Source organism: Salmo trutta, chromosome 23 (genome assembly GCF_901001165.1).
Source record: "Salmo trutta chromosome 23, fSalTru1.1, whole genome shotgun sequence".
Taxonomy (NCBI): domain Eukaryota; kingdom Metazoa; phylum Chordata; class Actinopteri; order Salmoniformes; family Salmonidae; genus Salmo; species Salmo trutta.
This window is the reverse complement of record NC_042979.1, coordinates 36,950,870-36,966,423: the sequence shown is the minus strand read 5'-3', so window position 1 is coordinate 36,966,423 and position 15,554 is coordinate 36,950,870. Positions and strand designations below refer to the sequence as shown.

Sequence of the window (15,554 nt, the reverse complement as noted above, 5' to 3'; positions counted from 1 at the left end):
CCTTCCTCAGAATACTACCAGAGCATAATGCCGACAGAACTCATAATACTACCAGTGGCAGAATGTAGAACTTCCTCAGAATACTACCAGTGCAGATTCTAGACCTTCTTAAGAATACTATCAGTGCAGAATGCAGACCTTCTTAAGAATACTACCAGTGCAGAATGCAGACCTTCTTAAGAATACAACCAGTGCAAAACGCAGACGTTCCTCAGAACACTATCAGTGCAGAATGCAGACCGTCTTAAGAATACTACCAGTGCAGAATGCAGACCTTCTTAATAATACTACCAGTGCAGAATTCAGAGCTTCCTGAGAATACTACCAGTGCAGAATGCAGACCTTCCTCAGAATACTACCAGTGCAGATTGCAGACCTTCCTCAGAATACTTCCAATGTGCAGTTTTTTTCTTGCCTTCTTATTTCACTATTCTATCTATTTAGATCTCATTTCTGTGTATCAGGATTGGGAACATCTAAAGCAACTACAGTATATCTACTGTTATGAAAGTCTGATTGAAGAAAACTGCTCTTGTTACCTCCTCCAAGAGTTGGTGCAGCCTAAATATTTCTCCATACAGCGCCTTAATCTCCCTAATGTTTCCTCGCTCAGTTCTCCATGTCTCTCTAGCCAATCTCCAATGGGCGAGTTCAAGGTCACGGATATCCTCCCGCATGCCTAGTTCAACCTGGGTTCCCTTCTCATTTAGCCTCTTCTTTTTCCTCTTCTTCTGGGTTGAATCGGTGTCCTCCTTGCCCTGCCTACACACCTTTGGGGCAGTAGGGATATTGAGAATAGAACATGGTATATTTTATTTTACTCATTGGATTATTATGTACCTTCCATTGTATTTCATTGATATAGAATATCAATAAGGTATAATGTTGACACTAGATCAAGCCGTAGTTAGTACAACGTTTACACTGATTGTCCATACATGATTAGTCTGGACCACTTTAGTGGGTCGTAGATGTAGCCTGCAGATGGGACTTACATTAAGACTGGGGAGTTGTGAGGAGTTGTGAGGCTGGTGTGTTCTGAGCCTGTGGAGTTCAGTAGTTCCTGTGCAGAAATTGTCCTGTGCAGTCCGATTTGCCCATGGCTAGAAATGAAAATGATGACAAACATGCAGTCAGTAATGAGGTTATTGTTATTTTCAATCTTAGAAAAGCTCATAGGCCTGTATGTCAAAGTGATGATTTTAAATCACTGGAGTTTTGACTATGAGGGTGGTGAGAGAAAAGAGATTCTAACCATTCTTATGATGAGCCTTTGGAAGGAGAACTTTCCCATAGTTCCTTCAATTACAGTAATCCTGAAAAAGGTACAATATGGCTTAAAAATATTATTAGATTATTTAAATCATCTAAATTAAATTGTCACAAAGTAGGCCTTTTTACACTAAATCAGAAGTGGTCACAACTACTTACCACCAATCAATCACTTAAAAAATAACCATCCAAAATATAGCAATGATTTTGACCCTGAATTGAACTTGTAAGTGTTGCCGAAAATGGCAAACCATTTAGGCTGTCATCATATCAGAATACAATTATTTATGACATCACGATTGTGATGTAATGTGGTGCCATGGGAGACCACACCCACCCTGACAGACAACAAATCACCAGAGCCACATAGGCCTATTATCCAATTAATCCACTTCTATGTTTGAAATACAGTATATTTAGTACTAGTAAGCTCATAAACATAGTAAAAACCACACTGTAGCAATGTGTATCACTTCACAGCTACTGTCCATGATGCATCATGAGTGTTTGTCCTCTGATGGGACCCTATTCCCTACATAGTGTACTACTTTTGACCATGGCTGATAATGTACTTTATAGGGTTGATTTGGGATGCACATAGGACTATGTAAAGAGTACCTTTGTTCGTCCTCACAATCAGATTCGCGTTGACATTAACTCTTTTTGCTAAGTGAAAATCATGGGACAACAAGAAAGAAATGTATTCATAATAAAAACTGTACGTGTTGTAATTTCAAGGTAGATTCCAGTTGTAAATGGTAGACATTGTACAACAAGGTAACCCTTCAGGATGTGGCAGAGTATGAAAACCTTTGCACTGTCTCTGATACAGGTGTTTTTTCCCCCACTCATTATGACATCACTGTGACGTCATATGGGGGACACTTTGCCCGAGTTTGGCATCTCCGGGGATAATGTGCTGTGTGCAGTCCACTTTCACGCATATGCACTAGTGCAATCATTGTATTTCCTCCTGCATGAATGTATAATTGCAACATTACAGTTTTTTTTACAATTGTGCGTCACCCTATGGGACTCCCAATCACGGCCGAATGTGATACAGCCTGGATTCAAACCAGGGACTGTAGTGACGCCTCTTGCACTGAGATGCAGTGCTTCAGACCGCTTCGCCACTCGGAAGGCCAATATAAATGCAACTTCAAAGAATTTACTGAGTTACAGTCCATATAAGGAGGTCAATTGAAATGAATTCATTAGTCCCTAATCTATGGATTTCACATGACTGTACAGGGGCACAGCCATTGGGTGGGCCTTGGAGGGCGCACCCACTTGCAGCCAGGCCCAGCCAATCAGAATGAGTTTGTCCCCACAAAAAGGCATTATTAAATGCAAATACTTGTCAGCCTCCCTCCCAGCGTGGCTACAAATTCTCTAAAATGATGTTTGAGGAACCTTATGGTTGAAAAATTAACATTCAATTATCTAGCAACAGCTCTGGTGGACATTCCTGCACTCAGCATGCCAATTGCACACTCCCTCAAAACTTGAGGCATCTGTGGCATTGTATTGTGACACAACTGCGCATTTTAGGGGATTTGTATTGTCCCCAGCACAAGGTGCACCTGTGTAATGATCATGCTATTTAATCAGCTTCTTGATATCCCACACCTGTCAGGTGGATGGATTACCTTGGCAAAGGAGAAACGCTCACTAACAGCGATGTAAACAAATTTGTGCACAAAATGAGAGAAATAAGCTTTTTTTGCATATGGAATATTTTTGAGATTTTTTATTTCAGCTAATGAAACATGGGACCAACACTTTAAATGTGTGTATATTTTTGTTCAGTGTACATTTCCAAGGCAACAAATCCTCTAAAACGAACCTTCTCTGGGGTAGGCTAACTCGGAGCTTTCTCATATATCCTGAATGAAGTGTCTGATTTGCGAGGACCAATGAAATCAGATCGATAGGAGTGGGGGAGGAAGGGCTTGTGCATTGATAAGCATATCAAAGACGTTAACAATAGATAATAAAATATGGCACTTTTGCCCATAAGATGGCTCTAATTTGGACTATTTTACATCAAATTTGCAATAACTATTCTACAGTAAAGACGTCCCCATTTATAGGTTCAGTTTGCTCCTAGCAGAACTCGGCTAGGCGATGCAAACTTCTGTGCTCACACTTCCTAAAGACCTTGGCTTGAAAAACTAGGAGAAAGAGGCAATATTACTGTTTGTCTCTCTTGAGCCACCGTAGTAACAATATAGCCAGAAACACTTGCTCAAAATAGATACATCAAGAAATCTGTATAGAATTTTGTAAGTTTTTGCAGAGAAGGTCTTAGTCGCGCAATTACACATCAGTTTAGTGCAGTAATTCTCAAGTGAATGATAGCAAACACTTCATTGAAGAATCCCGTCCATAGTTCCCACCCCTACTGTGAACCAATCACTGATGAAGGGGTGTAGACTTTGACTACCAAACTTCGACTTGCCTCAACACAAAAATTGGTGTACGCAAACAGCTGAAAAAAACCTACCAAACACCAAAATGAACAAAACTTCACAAAATGTATAAGCTTAAACTGTTTCGACTGGGAAGCATGTGACAGCCTTTTGCGGCAGGTGGACGAGCAAAATCCACCATCGTAGTACGGATGAAGCCTGAGCTGGAATGTGAAGCTAGCTGAAGCTGGCTAGATGTAAAAGACCCTGAGTAGATCTAGCTTGCTTCTTGGTATACCACTCTGGGAACACTCTGGACATACGACATGGGCTCTATGCTACATTATGGACAGTACTGTTCACTACTCTATACTATGGACGCACATTACCACTGTCTATACTGCACTATACATGAACACTAACACTGTCTACACGGTTTCCCACAGCAGATATTTATTTTCTGTCAATGGGGAGCCCACCATCATAGCCAAGATCCACGACAAGATATCAGAGATTGGCCAGAGAACACATAGGACTGAACTAAACATCCAGAAAGTCTGACCGCTCTACAACTGTGGCTGTATGACATGCTATATGCTTTTTGACCAGACGGCATCAGATACATGGCCTACACATACTAAGACAGAGGAGCGCTGTTTTGCTGTCTCGGATGCTTTATCTGAGGTTGATGTGTCTTTCTGTCAATAGTGTGCAACTGCAGCCCACATTTCGGGGTGTTCCTGCATGAGGGCATTCCTGCATCTGCTACATTATGCACAGTACTGCTCACTATATACTATGGATGCACATTAACACTGTCTATACTGGTCAAGGGAGGAGGATTGGAGGGAAAGAGAGAGGAGGTTGAAAAGACTGAGGGAGGCAGAGGATGGGTTTGTATCTGTTGAAGATAGCAATGACAAGGGAGAGGGTATGTCGAGGAAGATTGCTATCAAGTTCAAACAGAGTGGAAGGGTTAGAAGTTGTTGTGAGGAGCTTGGAGCCCAATTCTTCCATTGATGGGTATGGTTATGATAAAGATACGATTGGTTCAGTGGGAGTAAGATTTTTGAAGAAGGTGGAACCAGGCCTTTTGTCTGATCCATGGTCTGTTTCAAGTTGGGTGGAAAAGATGGTGGGTGCCGTTGAGTCGGTGAAGGTAACCCTAAGTGGAGGTGTCTGGTGCGAGAGAGGCAGGTTTAGGTGGCCAGGGTCATTGTAGTGCAGAAGATGTTGTATGCAGAGGAAGTGAAGAAGGTAGTGGAGGGTGAGGGATTCAGAGAGAATCCCTGTGAATAGTAGATCTTTGCCAGAACAGAGGGATAGGCCAATGAGTGATATATGTTTCAGTGAGGTTGGCTTAGCATTCATAGCAATTGTTATCTGCTGTACCGCAGAGATGACACGTAAGTCATAGAAAATAGATGTTGTGGTGGCAGCTGCAGAGAAGTACTTGGGGGTACGAGATTCGATTTCAGAAGAGTTACAGGGTGTGTTGAGTGGTAGTGTCTCGTCCTCTCGGGTCGTTGGCCCGGGGTAGGTTAAGATAGGGTTAAAGTAGTGGAATAAGGTGATGGGTTTTAATGAGTGTAGGGTTAGTTAGTAGAGTCATTAAATATATATATATTTTTACATTTTCACGGTTCCCCCTTTCCCATTTTGTATCACAAAGGTAATGGATTCATACGATAGTTCAGTAGAGGGCGATAATGCAACGTATTGGATGCCAACCATCTTTAAACCTCACCGAAGAAGAAGAAGAAGAAGAAGAAGAAGAAGGAGGAGGCACCTGTTCTTTTGTGATTGCTGCCCTACCAACTATTTGACTGGAAGGAGAGCTATTGAAGAAATTTGTTTGTGCTGTTTCTCTGGTTGTTTTTTTTTCTCCCAAATCTTGGGGGACAATTGTTGTTTCAACATGGTTTGGTTTCTGATTCTCATCTGGTTTGTCCAAGGTAGGACCAGTCATTTTGTTTTCGTGACATCCTACTTTTGAGTGTTTTCCATTTGAGTTAGGCCAGGCCAGTTCCACTGTAGACGCCAATTGGTTCACCATGTTATTATGTAACATGTATTATGTTACCCTTGTTGTATTTCAGTGGGCAGTGTTCCCATCACCAATTTGACAAATGTTACTACTTCAAATTCTACTTTCCCTGCCACAGGTAAGCAGGCCTGCATTGGGGACCACTCATTTCGTAAGGTTACAGGCTGAAAACTAGGCCTGTTTACCATTTTTAGTTCATGTAGGCCAGCCCCACTGCAAAACTGTTGTTCTGTTCCTCTTTATATTTTCTTTCTGTATTTCAGTGGACAATTCTACAAACCCCATCAACAATTCTACAAATGTGACTTTCACTGCCACAGGTAGGCCTCTACTGTGATTCTCAAGTCAATCTCTTGGTGTGATGGGCCTAAAGAAACAATTCCATTGGTTTTCTTCAAGTTCATGGCTTATCTATCAAAAATAAAATATTGCAAAATGTGTTTAATGTTAACAATTGCCTTTAGGTTCTACTGCCTCAATGGGACCACGCCACAGACAAAATGATTGGGTTAAAATGCCTGAAACCAGAGAAGGTAACGCATTCATTAGATGAAGCGCACAATCCTGGACCTCTACTGCGAGGTCTGGACTTTAATGGCACTGGAGGTAGTGACTTGTAACTAGTACATGTTGTGTCAGTGTGGTTGTTTCAGACCCTCTCTCTCTGTTACAGAGGACTTACAGTTCGACCTTGCTATCGTGGAGGGAGACATTCTGGTTTCGGTGAGTCTATTATCCCTGCTTTCTGTCCTGTTACTGCATCTTTTTTTAGGCTGATGAATCAGATTGATACCACCTTCTGGTATACACAGCCTGAAGCTAATGACTGCAAAATCATTCAAGCCAGATTGTTGAACAGAATTACATTTGAACTTGCTCTACCGGTTGTCCATGGTGTTGGTCCTTCAGATGGTTGAAATTTGAGCCAAAATATCCACAGGAAAAATATACAATGCATGCATACTAACTGAAGTGCCAGGTGATAGAAATTTCAACTTCAGTACCGCCACTCTAAAAAGTTGTTAACAGTACTTTCCTGTGGATGTTTTGACCATCTGAAGGATCAACACCACGGACCACCAGTAGAGTAAGTTTAAATGTGGTTTTATTCAACATTCTGTCTTGTAAAGAAACCTTAAACGATTTTGCAGTCATTCGTTTCAGTCTGTGCATACCAGAAGCTGGTCCAGTGCCTTCCGAAAGCAGCCTGAATTCAAAATGGATTAAACACAAATTCTAACCCATCTACACAAAATACCCCATAATGACAGTGAAAATGTTTTAGACATTTTTGCTAGTTTATTGGAAATGAAATGCGGAAATATCTAAACTATTTGCATCCCAGCGTCAATACTTTGTAGAAGCACCTTTGGCAGCGATTAGCGCTGTGAGTCCCGCTGGGTAAGTCTAAGAGCTTTCCGCATCTGGATTGTGTAACTTCTCAAAATTATTCAAGCTGTCAAATTGGTTGTTGATCATTACTAAACAACCATTTTCAGGTCTTGCCGTAGATTTGTCAAAACTGTAACTCGGCTACTCGGGAACATTCTGTCTTCTTGCTAAGCAACTCCAGTGCAGATTTGCGCTTGTGTTTTAGTTTCTTGTCCTGCAGAAAGGTGAATTATGCTCCCAGTGTCTGGTAGAGAGCAGACTAAACCAGGATTTCCTCTAGGATCTTGCTTGTGCTTATCTCATTCCGTTTCTTTTTTATCCTGGAACTCCCCAGTCCGCAACGATTACAAGCATACCCATAACATGATGCATCCACCATGCTTGAAAATATGAAGTGGTACTCTGTAATCTTTTGGATTTGCCTCTCATTACACTTTGTATTCAGGACAAAAAGATAATTGCTTTGCCACATTTTCTGCAGTATTACTTTAGTGTCTTGACGCCAACAGGATGCATGTTTTGGAATAATTTTATTCTGTACAGGCTTCCTTTTCACTGTCAATCAGGTTAGTATTGTAACTAAAATGTAGTTCCATTCTCAGTTTTCTCCTATCACAGCCATTAAAGTCTACCTGTTTTAAAGTCACCATTGGGCTCATGGTGAAATCCCTGAGCGGTTTCCTTCTTCTCTGGCAACTGACTTAGGAAAGACACCTGTATCTTTGTATGGACTGGGTGTATTGAAACACCATCCAAAGTGTAATTATTAACTTCACCACGCTCGAAGGGATATTCAATGTCTGCTTTTTTTACCCATCTACCAATAGGTGCCTTATGCAAGTTATTTGAAAACCAATAGGTCGTTGTAGTTAAATCTGTTTGAAATTCACTGCTTGTTCGAGACCTTACAGATAATTGTATGTGTGGGTTACAGAGACGAGGTAGTCATAAAAAATTGATGTTAAACACTGTTGCACAGTGAGTCATGCAAATAATAGATTTATTGTGTGTCGGCCAGTGACAATCTCAATTTAAATCGTAGTGGGCGTTGCCAATTGCACGGTTTTAGTTTATTTATTTATTTATTTTTTTTCCTTTTTTCTTCTAAAATATATATTTCTCTTCTAAAAGATCTTAAAATATATATATATATATATATATAAAAAAATAATAGTCTACAAAACATTAGGAACACCTAACATTGAGTTGCACCCCCCCTTTGCCCTCAGAAAAGCCTCAGTTCGTCAGGGCATGGACTCTACAAGGTGTCAAGCATTCCACAGGAATGCTGGCCACATGATTTCCTCAATGCTTCCCACCATTGTGCCCAGTTGGCTGGTAGTGGATCTCTAATCCGAAATGGCTTGTTCCCATCTCATCCCTCAGATGCTTAATTGGATTGAGATCTGGTGACTGGTCAGGCCACTGCACTAAGCTGAATTCACTGTAATTTTCGTGGAACCATTCCTGGACAATCCGAGCCTTGTTTCATGGGGCATTAACCTGCTGATACACTGCTGCCATGAAGGGATGCACCTGATTTTTCAATTATGTTAAGACATTCAAACGTTGCTCAACTTTTATCATGGGACCCAACGTGTGCCATGAAAAGGCACCCCACAGCATACCACTGCCACTCACCAGCCTGCAATGTTGACAAACGGCATGATGGATGCATGTGGTTTTCTTCATACCCTAGTCCTCCCATCAGCGTGAAATTGCAAAAAAACGGCATTTATCATACCAGACGCTTTTCCAATTCTCCTGTGTCCAGTGTTTCCTTAGTCCACTGCAACAAGTTTTTTGCTGAAAGAAGTGGAACTCTGCCATACCCCATTTGTGTCAAGGTTCTACGAGCTGAGCATTTTTGGGGTCTTTGGGAACAAATGTTTTACTGGACTGTCAATTGACTATAACTGTAGCCCGTCTGTTGCTCTGCACAATTCGTGTCACCCATTTTCGACCACTGGACTGCCATTGGCTGGATGTCCTTTGGGTGGTGGACCATTCTTCACACACACGGGAAACTGAGTGTGAAATACACAGCAACGTTGCAGTTCTTGACACACTCAAACTGGTGAGTCTGGTACCTACCATACCCTGATCAAAGGTACTTCAATATTTTGTCCTGCCCATTCACCCTCTGACTGGCATATAGACATGATCCATGTCGCAAGGCTTAACAATCCTCCTTTAACCGGTCTCTTCATATACACTGATTTAACAGGTGACCTCTAAGGATCATAGCATTCACCTGGTCAGTCTGTCATGGAAAGTACACTGTATATTGCTCCATTCTTTTTTTTCTACATACTTAGTCTGGTTTTAGTCATTGAAGTTAATACTGAAATAGTTTGACCATTTTAGAACTTAATGACGTTACCCTAGGATAGGGGGCACCACAGCGCATTTTTAAAAATATTCGTGCCCATTTTAAACGGCCTACTACTCAAACTCAGAAGCTAGGATATGCATATAATTAATACTTGTGGATAGAAAACACCCTAAAGTTTCTAAAACTGTTTGAATGGTGTCTGAGTATAACAGAACTCATATGGCAGTCAAAACCCCGAGACCGATCGAAACAGGAAGTGGAATTCTGAATTGTGGACTCAACTTCACATCTTTGCCTATTAATCACACCGTGAGCTATGGTTCATTGAGCACTTTCTATTGCTTCCACTAGATGTCCCCAGTCTTTACAAAGTGGTTTGAGCCTTCTACTGTGGAAACTGACAGAATGAGAGTCTGTTGAAATTGGTCACAGGAGGAGGGCCATCACCATTATGACGCCGGCGGCCCTGTCTACCCCCACCTTTCGAAACGTTTTGAAACACAATGCAATCGTCCCCCTCGAATCTTGTTGAAACAGGCCCTGAAGATTTATGTTATACAACGTTTGACATGTTTGAACGAACCTAAATTGGGGGGGAAATGTTTTTTTCCGAAATTGCTGTCCCGCGGCCGACGAAGGTTTTGGAGCAGTCTTCAGACGCGCTAACAACAGCAAGCTAATGGAACATAAAGGATGGACTTTTTCGAACGAAAATACATTTGTTGTGGACCTGGGATTCCTGGAAGTGCTTTCTGATGAAGACAACCAAAGGTAAGGGATTATTGACAATAGTATACAAGATTAGATGTGATATGCGATTGTTCCAAGATGGTGCTGAGCTGTATTTACTAGGTATCGCATCCCCTTTTGATTACCCAGTAAAGTTATTTTTAAATCTGGTATTACAGGTGCTTTCAAGAGATGTTCATCTATAAATCTTAGAATGACAATATTACATTTTTTCAAAATGTTTTCGAATAGTAATTGAGTAAATTGTAGCACTGTTTCCCGGGATGCATTTGAGGGAAAATAGTTAGTCAACGTCACGCGCCGATGTAAAATGCTGGTTTTATATATAAATATGAACTTTATCGAACAAAAGAATGCATGCATTGTGTAACATGATGTCCTACGTGTGTCATCTGATGAAGTTTGTACAAGGTTAGTGCTGCATTTAGCTGTTTTTTGGTTATTTGTGATGCATGTGGTTGGTCGGAAAATGGCTATGTGGCTACTTTTACCATGTACTCCTCTAACATAATCTAATGTTTTGCTTTTCCTGTAAAGCCTTTTTGAAATCGGACAACGTGGGTCGATTCAGGAGAGGTGTATCTATAAAACGATATGAGACAGTCCTATATTTGAAAAAAATATATATTACATTTCGTTATGCTAATGTCGATAGGAGTTTTTCGCTGGATGTTCGTCCCGCTTACGGGACAGAGGCCGCACAGGGGTTAAAAACATTCATAGGGGAAACGCGTAAATAACAATTGAATTAATCTGAGGCCTATACTCTAGCAACAGCTGGATTTAAGACTAGGTGTTTGTCCTACAGGAAGACCGATTAGCTGTGAAGTCACTTTGGCCTGAGAATGAAGGCGTCACTTCTATCCCCTACAAGATCAACGATTATCTGGGTGAGTGTCGAATACAGTAGGAGAGATGAACACTGTAACACTAGATGTTTTCTAATACAGTGAGAATGATATGCACCGTCTAATGGTAGATTGTCTCTGATCCACACAGTGGACAGAAAGGAAACTATACTAGCAGCGTTCAAGCTTATTTCAGACCAGACGTGTATCCGCTTCCACGAATACACCAATGAGATGAACTACATAGAGTTCATCTCTGGGACAGGGTGAGTCCAAAGTGGGCACATTAACACATTCTCTCCTTCCCAGCAGTTTACAGTTAACTCACAACCTCTCCTTCCTTTTCCTGTGTTCAATCCTTTATTTTTCCTCTCTTCCTGTCATATCGCCTCTTTCTCCTCCATTTCTCTCCTCCCGCTTCTCTCCCCTTTATCTCTCTTCACTTAACTCTAGCTGTGCGTCGTATGTAGGTTTCCAGGGCGGGGCCCAGTCTGTGTACTTCGGTAGAGCCTGTAACGTGGGGAACCTGTGTCATGAGCTGATGCATGCCCTGGGCCTGCACCACGAGCACACACGGCCAGACCGTGACCAATACGTCACCATACAGTGGGACAACGTGGTCCCAGGTAACTCACACCAACACAACATACTAAACCACCTCACGGGCAGTGCATGTGGATCAGGGGCAGGGCTGGTCAATTTGTCCCATGAAGAGCTGCAGTGTGCAGGCTTTAGTAGCAGCCCAGCACTAACATACCTGATTCAGCTTTTTGTGGTCTGGAGTGAAGACCGTATAGAATAACTATTGACATTTAGTATTTTATTAAGTACTGCCTAAGCAGCAGTTACTCTTCCTGGGGTCCACACAACATGAAACACTACATACCACAAGGACAGAACCACTAGTTTAAAATAAGAATAGTCTTTCATACATTTATGCCTTAACGTTCCATTTCCATTTCCATTTATGTCATTTAGCAGACGCTCTTATCCAGAGCGACTTACAAATTGGTGCATTCACCTTATGATATCCAGTGGAACACTTTACAAATGTACTTATTATAACGGAAATACTGCAGCCATTCATTTCCCCATACATTGCAACCCTTTTCTCTACTGTTGAAATTGCTTTGTCTAAGCAGGTCCTGATAGCCTAATATCATAGCTACCTTGAATCCTGATATCCTAATCTCACAGCACCAGTTCTGTAAACACCAGAGAGAATCTTACACCAGTAACCATCAGTGTTTTTCAGTTTGAGACCAATACTATGTATTTCAGGCTCATTTCCAATGATGTAGAATTGAACTGAATTAGTTTACTCCTGTGAATTTTCCCTGGCGTGAACGCAGCAACCTTGTTCGCTAAATTTGCCTGACGCGAATAACACTACGTTGTCATCTACAGTTACCACCCGTAATGGGTATCCTGGTGTAAAATATACCTTTTACAGTTGCCACCCGTAATGGGTATCCTGGGATAACATGTAAGCTCGTTTTGAAGGCAGTTTTGTTACATTACCACCCACAATGGGTTTCATTAGGTAAGATGAAATATTCATGCCTTGAATCCTGTAGAGTTTCCTCCTGCTAGAGGTTCAACTTAATGGTTTCCATCTCAACTTGTCTACATTTCCATTTTCATTCCCCTATATCACATTCACACCCAGCAGTGTCCACCAGTCACATCTGCTTCTTGTAACTCTTTTTAACTTCCAGGAAAAGAAAATAATTTTAAGGTGAAGAAAGGAGACACTCAGGACCTGCCCTATGACTACGACTCCATAATGCACTACGGAACGTCAGTCATACTCCTCTCCTCCTTATTCCCACTAAAGTCCTAATTTTACTCACCTTGTTTTTAAACTGATAGCAATAAGTAAATATTAGTTTTGTGACTGTGTACAGTCGTGGGCAAAAGTTGAGGACACAAATATACATTTTCAGTCTGCTGCCTCAGTTTGTATGATGGCAATGTGCATATACTCCAGAATGTTATAAAGAGTGATCAGATGAATTGCAATTAATTGCAAAGTCCCTCTTTGCCATGAAAATGAACTGAATCCCCCCAAAACATTTCCGCTGCATATCAGCCCTGCCACAAAAGGACCAGCTGATCTCATGTCAGTGATTCTCTCGTTAACACAGGTGTGAGTGTTGATGAGGACAAGGCTGGAGATCACTCTGTCATGCTGATTGAGTTCGAATAACAGACTGGAAGCTTCAAAAGGAGGGTGGTGCTTGGAATCATTGTTCTTCCTCTGTCAACCATTGTTACCTGCAAGGAAACATGTGCCGTCATCATTGCTTTGCACAAAAAGGGCTTCGCAGGCAAGGATATTGCTGCCAGTAAGATTGCACCTAAATCAACCATTTATCGCATCATCAAGAACTTCAAGGAGAGCGGTTCAATTGTTGTGAAGAAGACTTTCTTGGGTGCCCTGAAGCCCAGCAAGCGCCAGGACTGTCTCCTAAAGTTGATTCAACTGTGGGATCGGGGCACCACCAGTACAGGAATGGCAGCAGGCAGGTGTGAGTGCATCTGCATGCACAGTGAGGTGAAGACTTTTGGAGGATGTCAAGAAGGGCAGCAAAGAAGCCACTTCTCTCCAGGAAAAACATCAGGCACAGACTGATATTCTGCAAAAGGTACAGGGATTGGACTGCTGAGGACTGGGGTAAAGTCATTTTCTCTGATGAATCCCCTTTCCGATTGTTTGGGGCATCCGGAGAAGACAAGGTGAGCGCTACCATCAGTCCTGTGTCATGCCAACAGTAAAGCATCCTGAGACCATTCACGTGTGGGGTTGCTTCTCAGCCAAGAACACAGCCATGAATAAAGAATGGTACCAACCATCCAGGAACTGTTTGGTGATGAACAATGCATTTTCCAGCATGATGGAGCACCTTGCCATAAGGCAAAAGTGATGACTAAGTGGCTCGGGGAACAAAATATCGCTAATTTGGGTCCAAGTTCAGGAAACTCCCCAGACCCTAATCCCATTGACAATTTGTGGTCAATCCTCAAGAGGCGGGTGGACAAACAAAACCCCACAAATTCTGACAAACTCCAAGCATTGATTATGCAAGAATGGGCTGCCATCAGTCAGGATGTGGCCCAGAAGTTCATTGACAGCATGCCAGGGCGGATTGCAGAGGTCTTGAAAAAGGGTCAACACTGCAAATATTGACTCTTTGAATCAACTTGAATGTAATTGTTAATAAAAGCCTTTGACACTTATGAAATGCTTGTAATTATACTTCCGTGTTCCATAGTAACATCTGACAAAAATATCTAAAGACACTGAAGCAGCAAACTTTGTAGAAATTCATATTTGTGTCATTCTCTCAACTTTTGGCCACGACTGTACAGTATCCAGCTCCAGTAACATTTCCCTGTGTGTACCAAATGGTTCCCTATTTAGGTCACTATTGTTTACCTGGGCTGTGGTCAAACTATGTGCACTATATTGGGATTAGGGTGGCATTGTGACGCAGTCCTTGTGTTAAAGTAGCAAGTCCTCTAATCCCCAATTGTTGGGTTTCTCCTGGCAGATACTACTTCTCATCAAACCGTAACCCCACTATTCACTCCAAGAAGAGGGGAGTCCAGATTGGACAGAGAAATCACCTGAGCCCCCTGGACATAGCACGCCTCAACAAACTCTATCAATGTGGTAAAGACATGCACACACAGACAGGAAAAATATCAGAGTTGGGCTGCCTTTGTAAATGCAGTCATTATCGCACTGTATTCTAACCATGTTCATGTCCTGTCTTTCACAGAATAACAATGCACAGTTTAGCATTTATGACACCATCGAAGAAGATTTCAACACCGCTGCTGTCGACTGAAGATTCCAACACAAATGGCACTGACATTTTAACTTCTCAACAATGAATAAGTTGAACAAGTCCCTTAAAGCTTTCTGATGGATTATACGTGTGTGTGGCAGTAGTTTAATTGCTCCTGTGTGCTCTTGCTGCCTTGAATTAGGCCTATACCACTGCACTTGTCTTGGAAATAAATAAAATGACCTAGACTGAAAAGAATCCAGTCAGTGTGATGTTGCTTGCAGTGTTCTGTTTCATTCTATAATGGACCTTCTCAGCTATGCTCATCATACATCCCAAGGTGGGATCAGAGAAGAAGTAGATCTAGCATAGCAGGAGAGACTTAAATTAATGGTGAGTTATTCCTTAAACTTGGCCGACTACCTAGGCAACAAATTATTTAACGATGATGCTGTAACAGGACTTAGACAGCAGGGATCATAGACTCACCAAAATAACAATTTCGCCCTCTAGAAGGGTGTACTACGAAACAGGCTTGAGTTGGCGAGGTAACTTGGGTGAACTCTTGAGCTCAACTCAGGATAACCGGTACCATGGAAGTGGCCCACCTTTTAGCAAGGAATGCTAAACCAATATACATAAAGATTTATACACACAGCCGTTCAAAAGTTTGGGGTCACTAAGAAATGTCCTTGTTTTTGAATG

At 41.8% G+C, this 15,554-nt stretch overlaps 1 protein-coding gene across 1 annotated transcript; it reads left to right on the top strand.

The window, feature by feature from the left end:
• The first annotated feature begins 5,486 nt into the window (after positions 1-5,486).
• LOC115159954 (astacin-like metalloprotease toxin 5) lies at positions 5,487-15,126 on the top strand. The gene is made up of 11 exons (XM_029710101.1): positions 5,487-5,638; positions 5,783-5,848; positions 5,994-6,050; positions 6,195-6,263; positions 6,404-6,453; positions 11,016-11,097; positions 11,207-11,321; positions 11,509-11,681; positions 12,774-12,855; positions 14,610-14,731; positions 14,841-15,126. Exons 1-11 carry the CDS (start codon positions 5,602-5,604, stop codon positions 14,843-14,845), a joined length of 858 nt encoding a protein of 285 aa, XP_029565961.1. The 5' UTR covers positions 5,487-5,601; the 3' UTR covers positions 14,846-15,126.
• The last annotated feature ends 428 nt before the right edge of the window (positions 15,127-15,554 follow it).

Coding starts and splice junctions, on each gene's coding strand:
- LOC115159954 (XM_029710101.1), top strand. CDS start 5,602: ATGGTTTGGTTTCTGATTCTCATCTGGTTTGTCCAAG. Junction 6,051..6,194: donor TGTGACTTTCACTGCCACAG/GTAGGCCTCTAC, acceptor AATTGCCTTTAG/GTTCTACTGCCTCAATGGGA. Junction 11,098..11,206: donor CAAGATCAACGATTATCTGG/GTGAGTGTCGAA, acceptor TGATCCACACAG/TGGACAGAAAGGAAACTATA.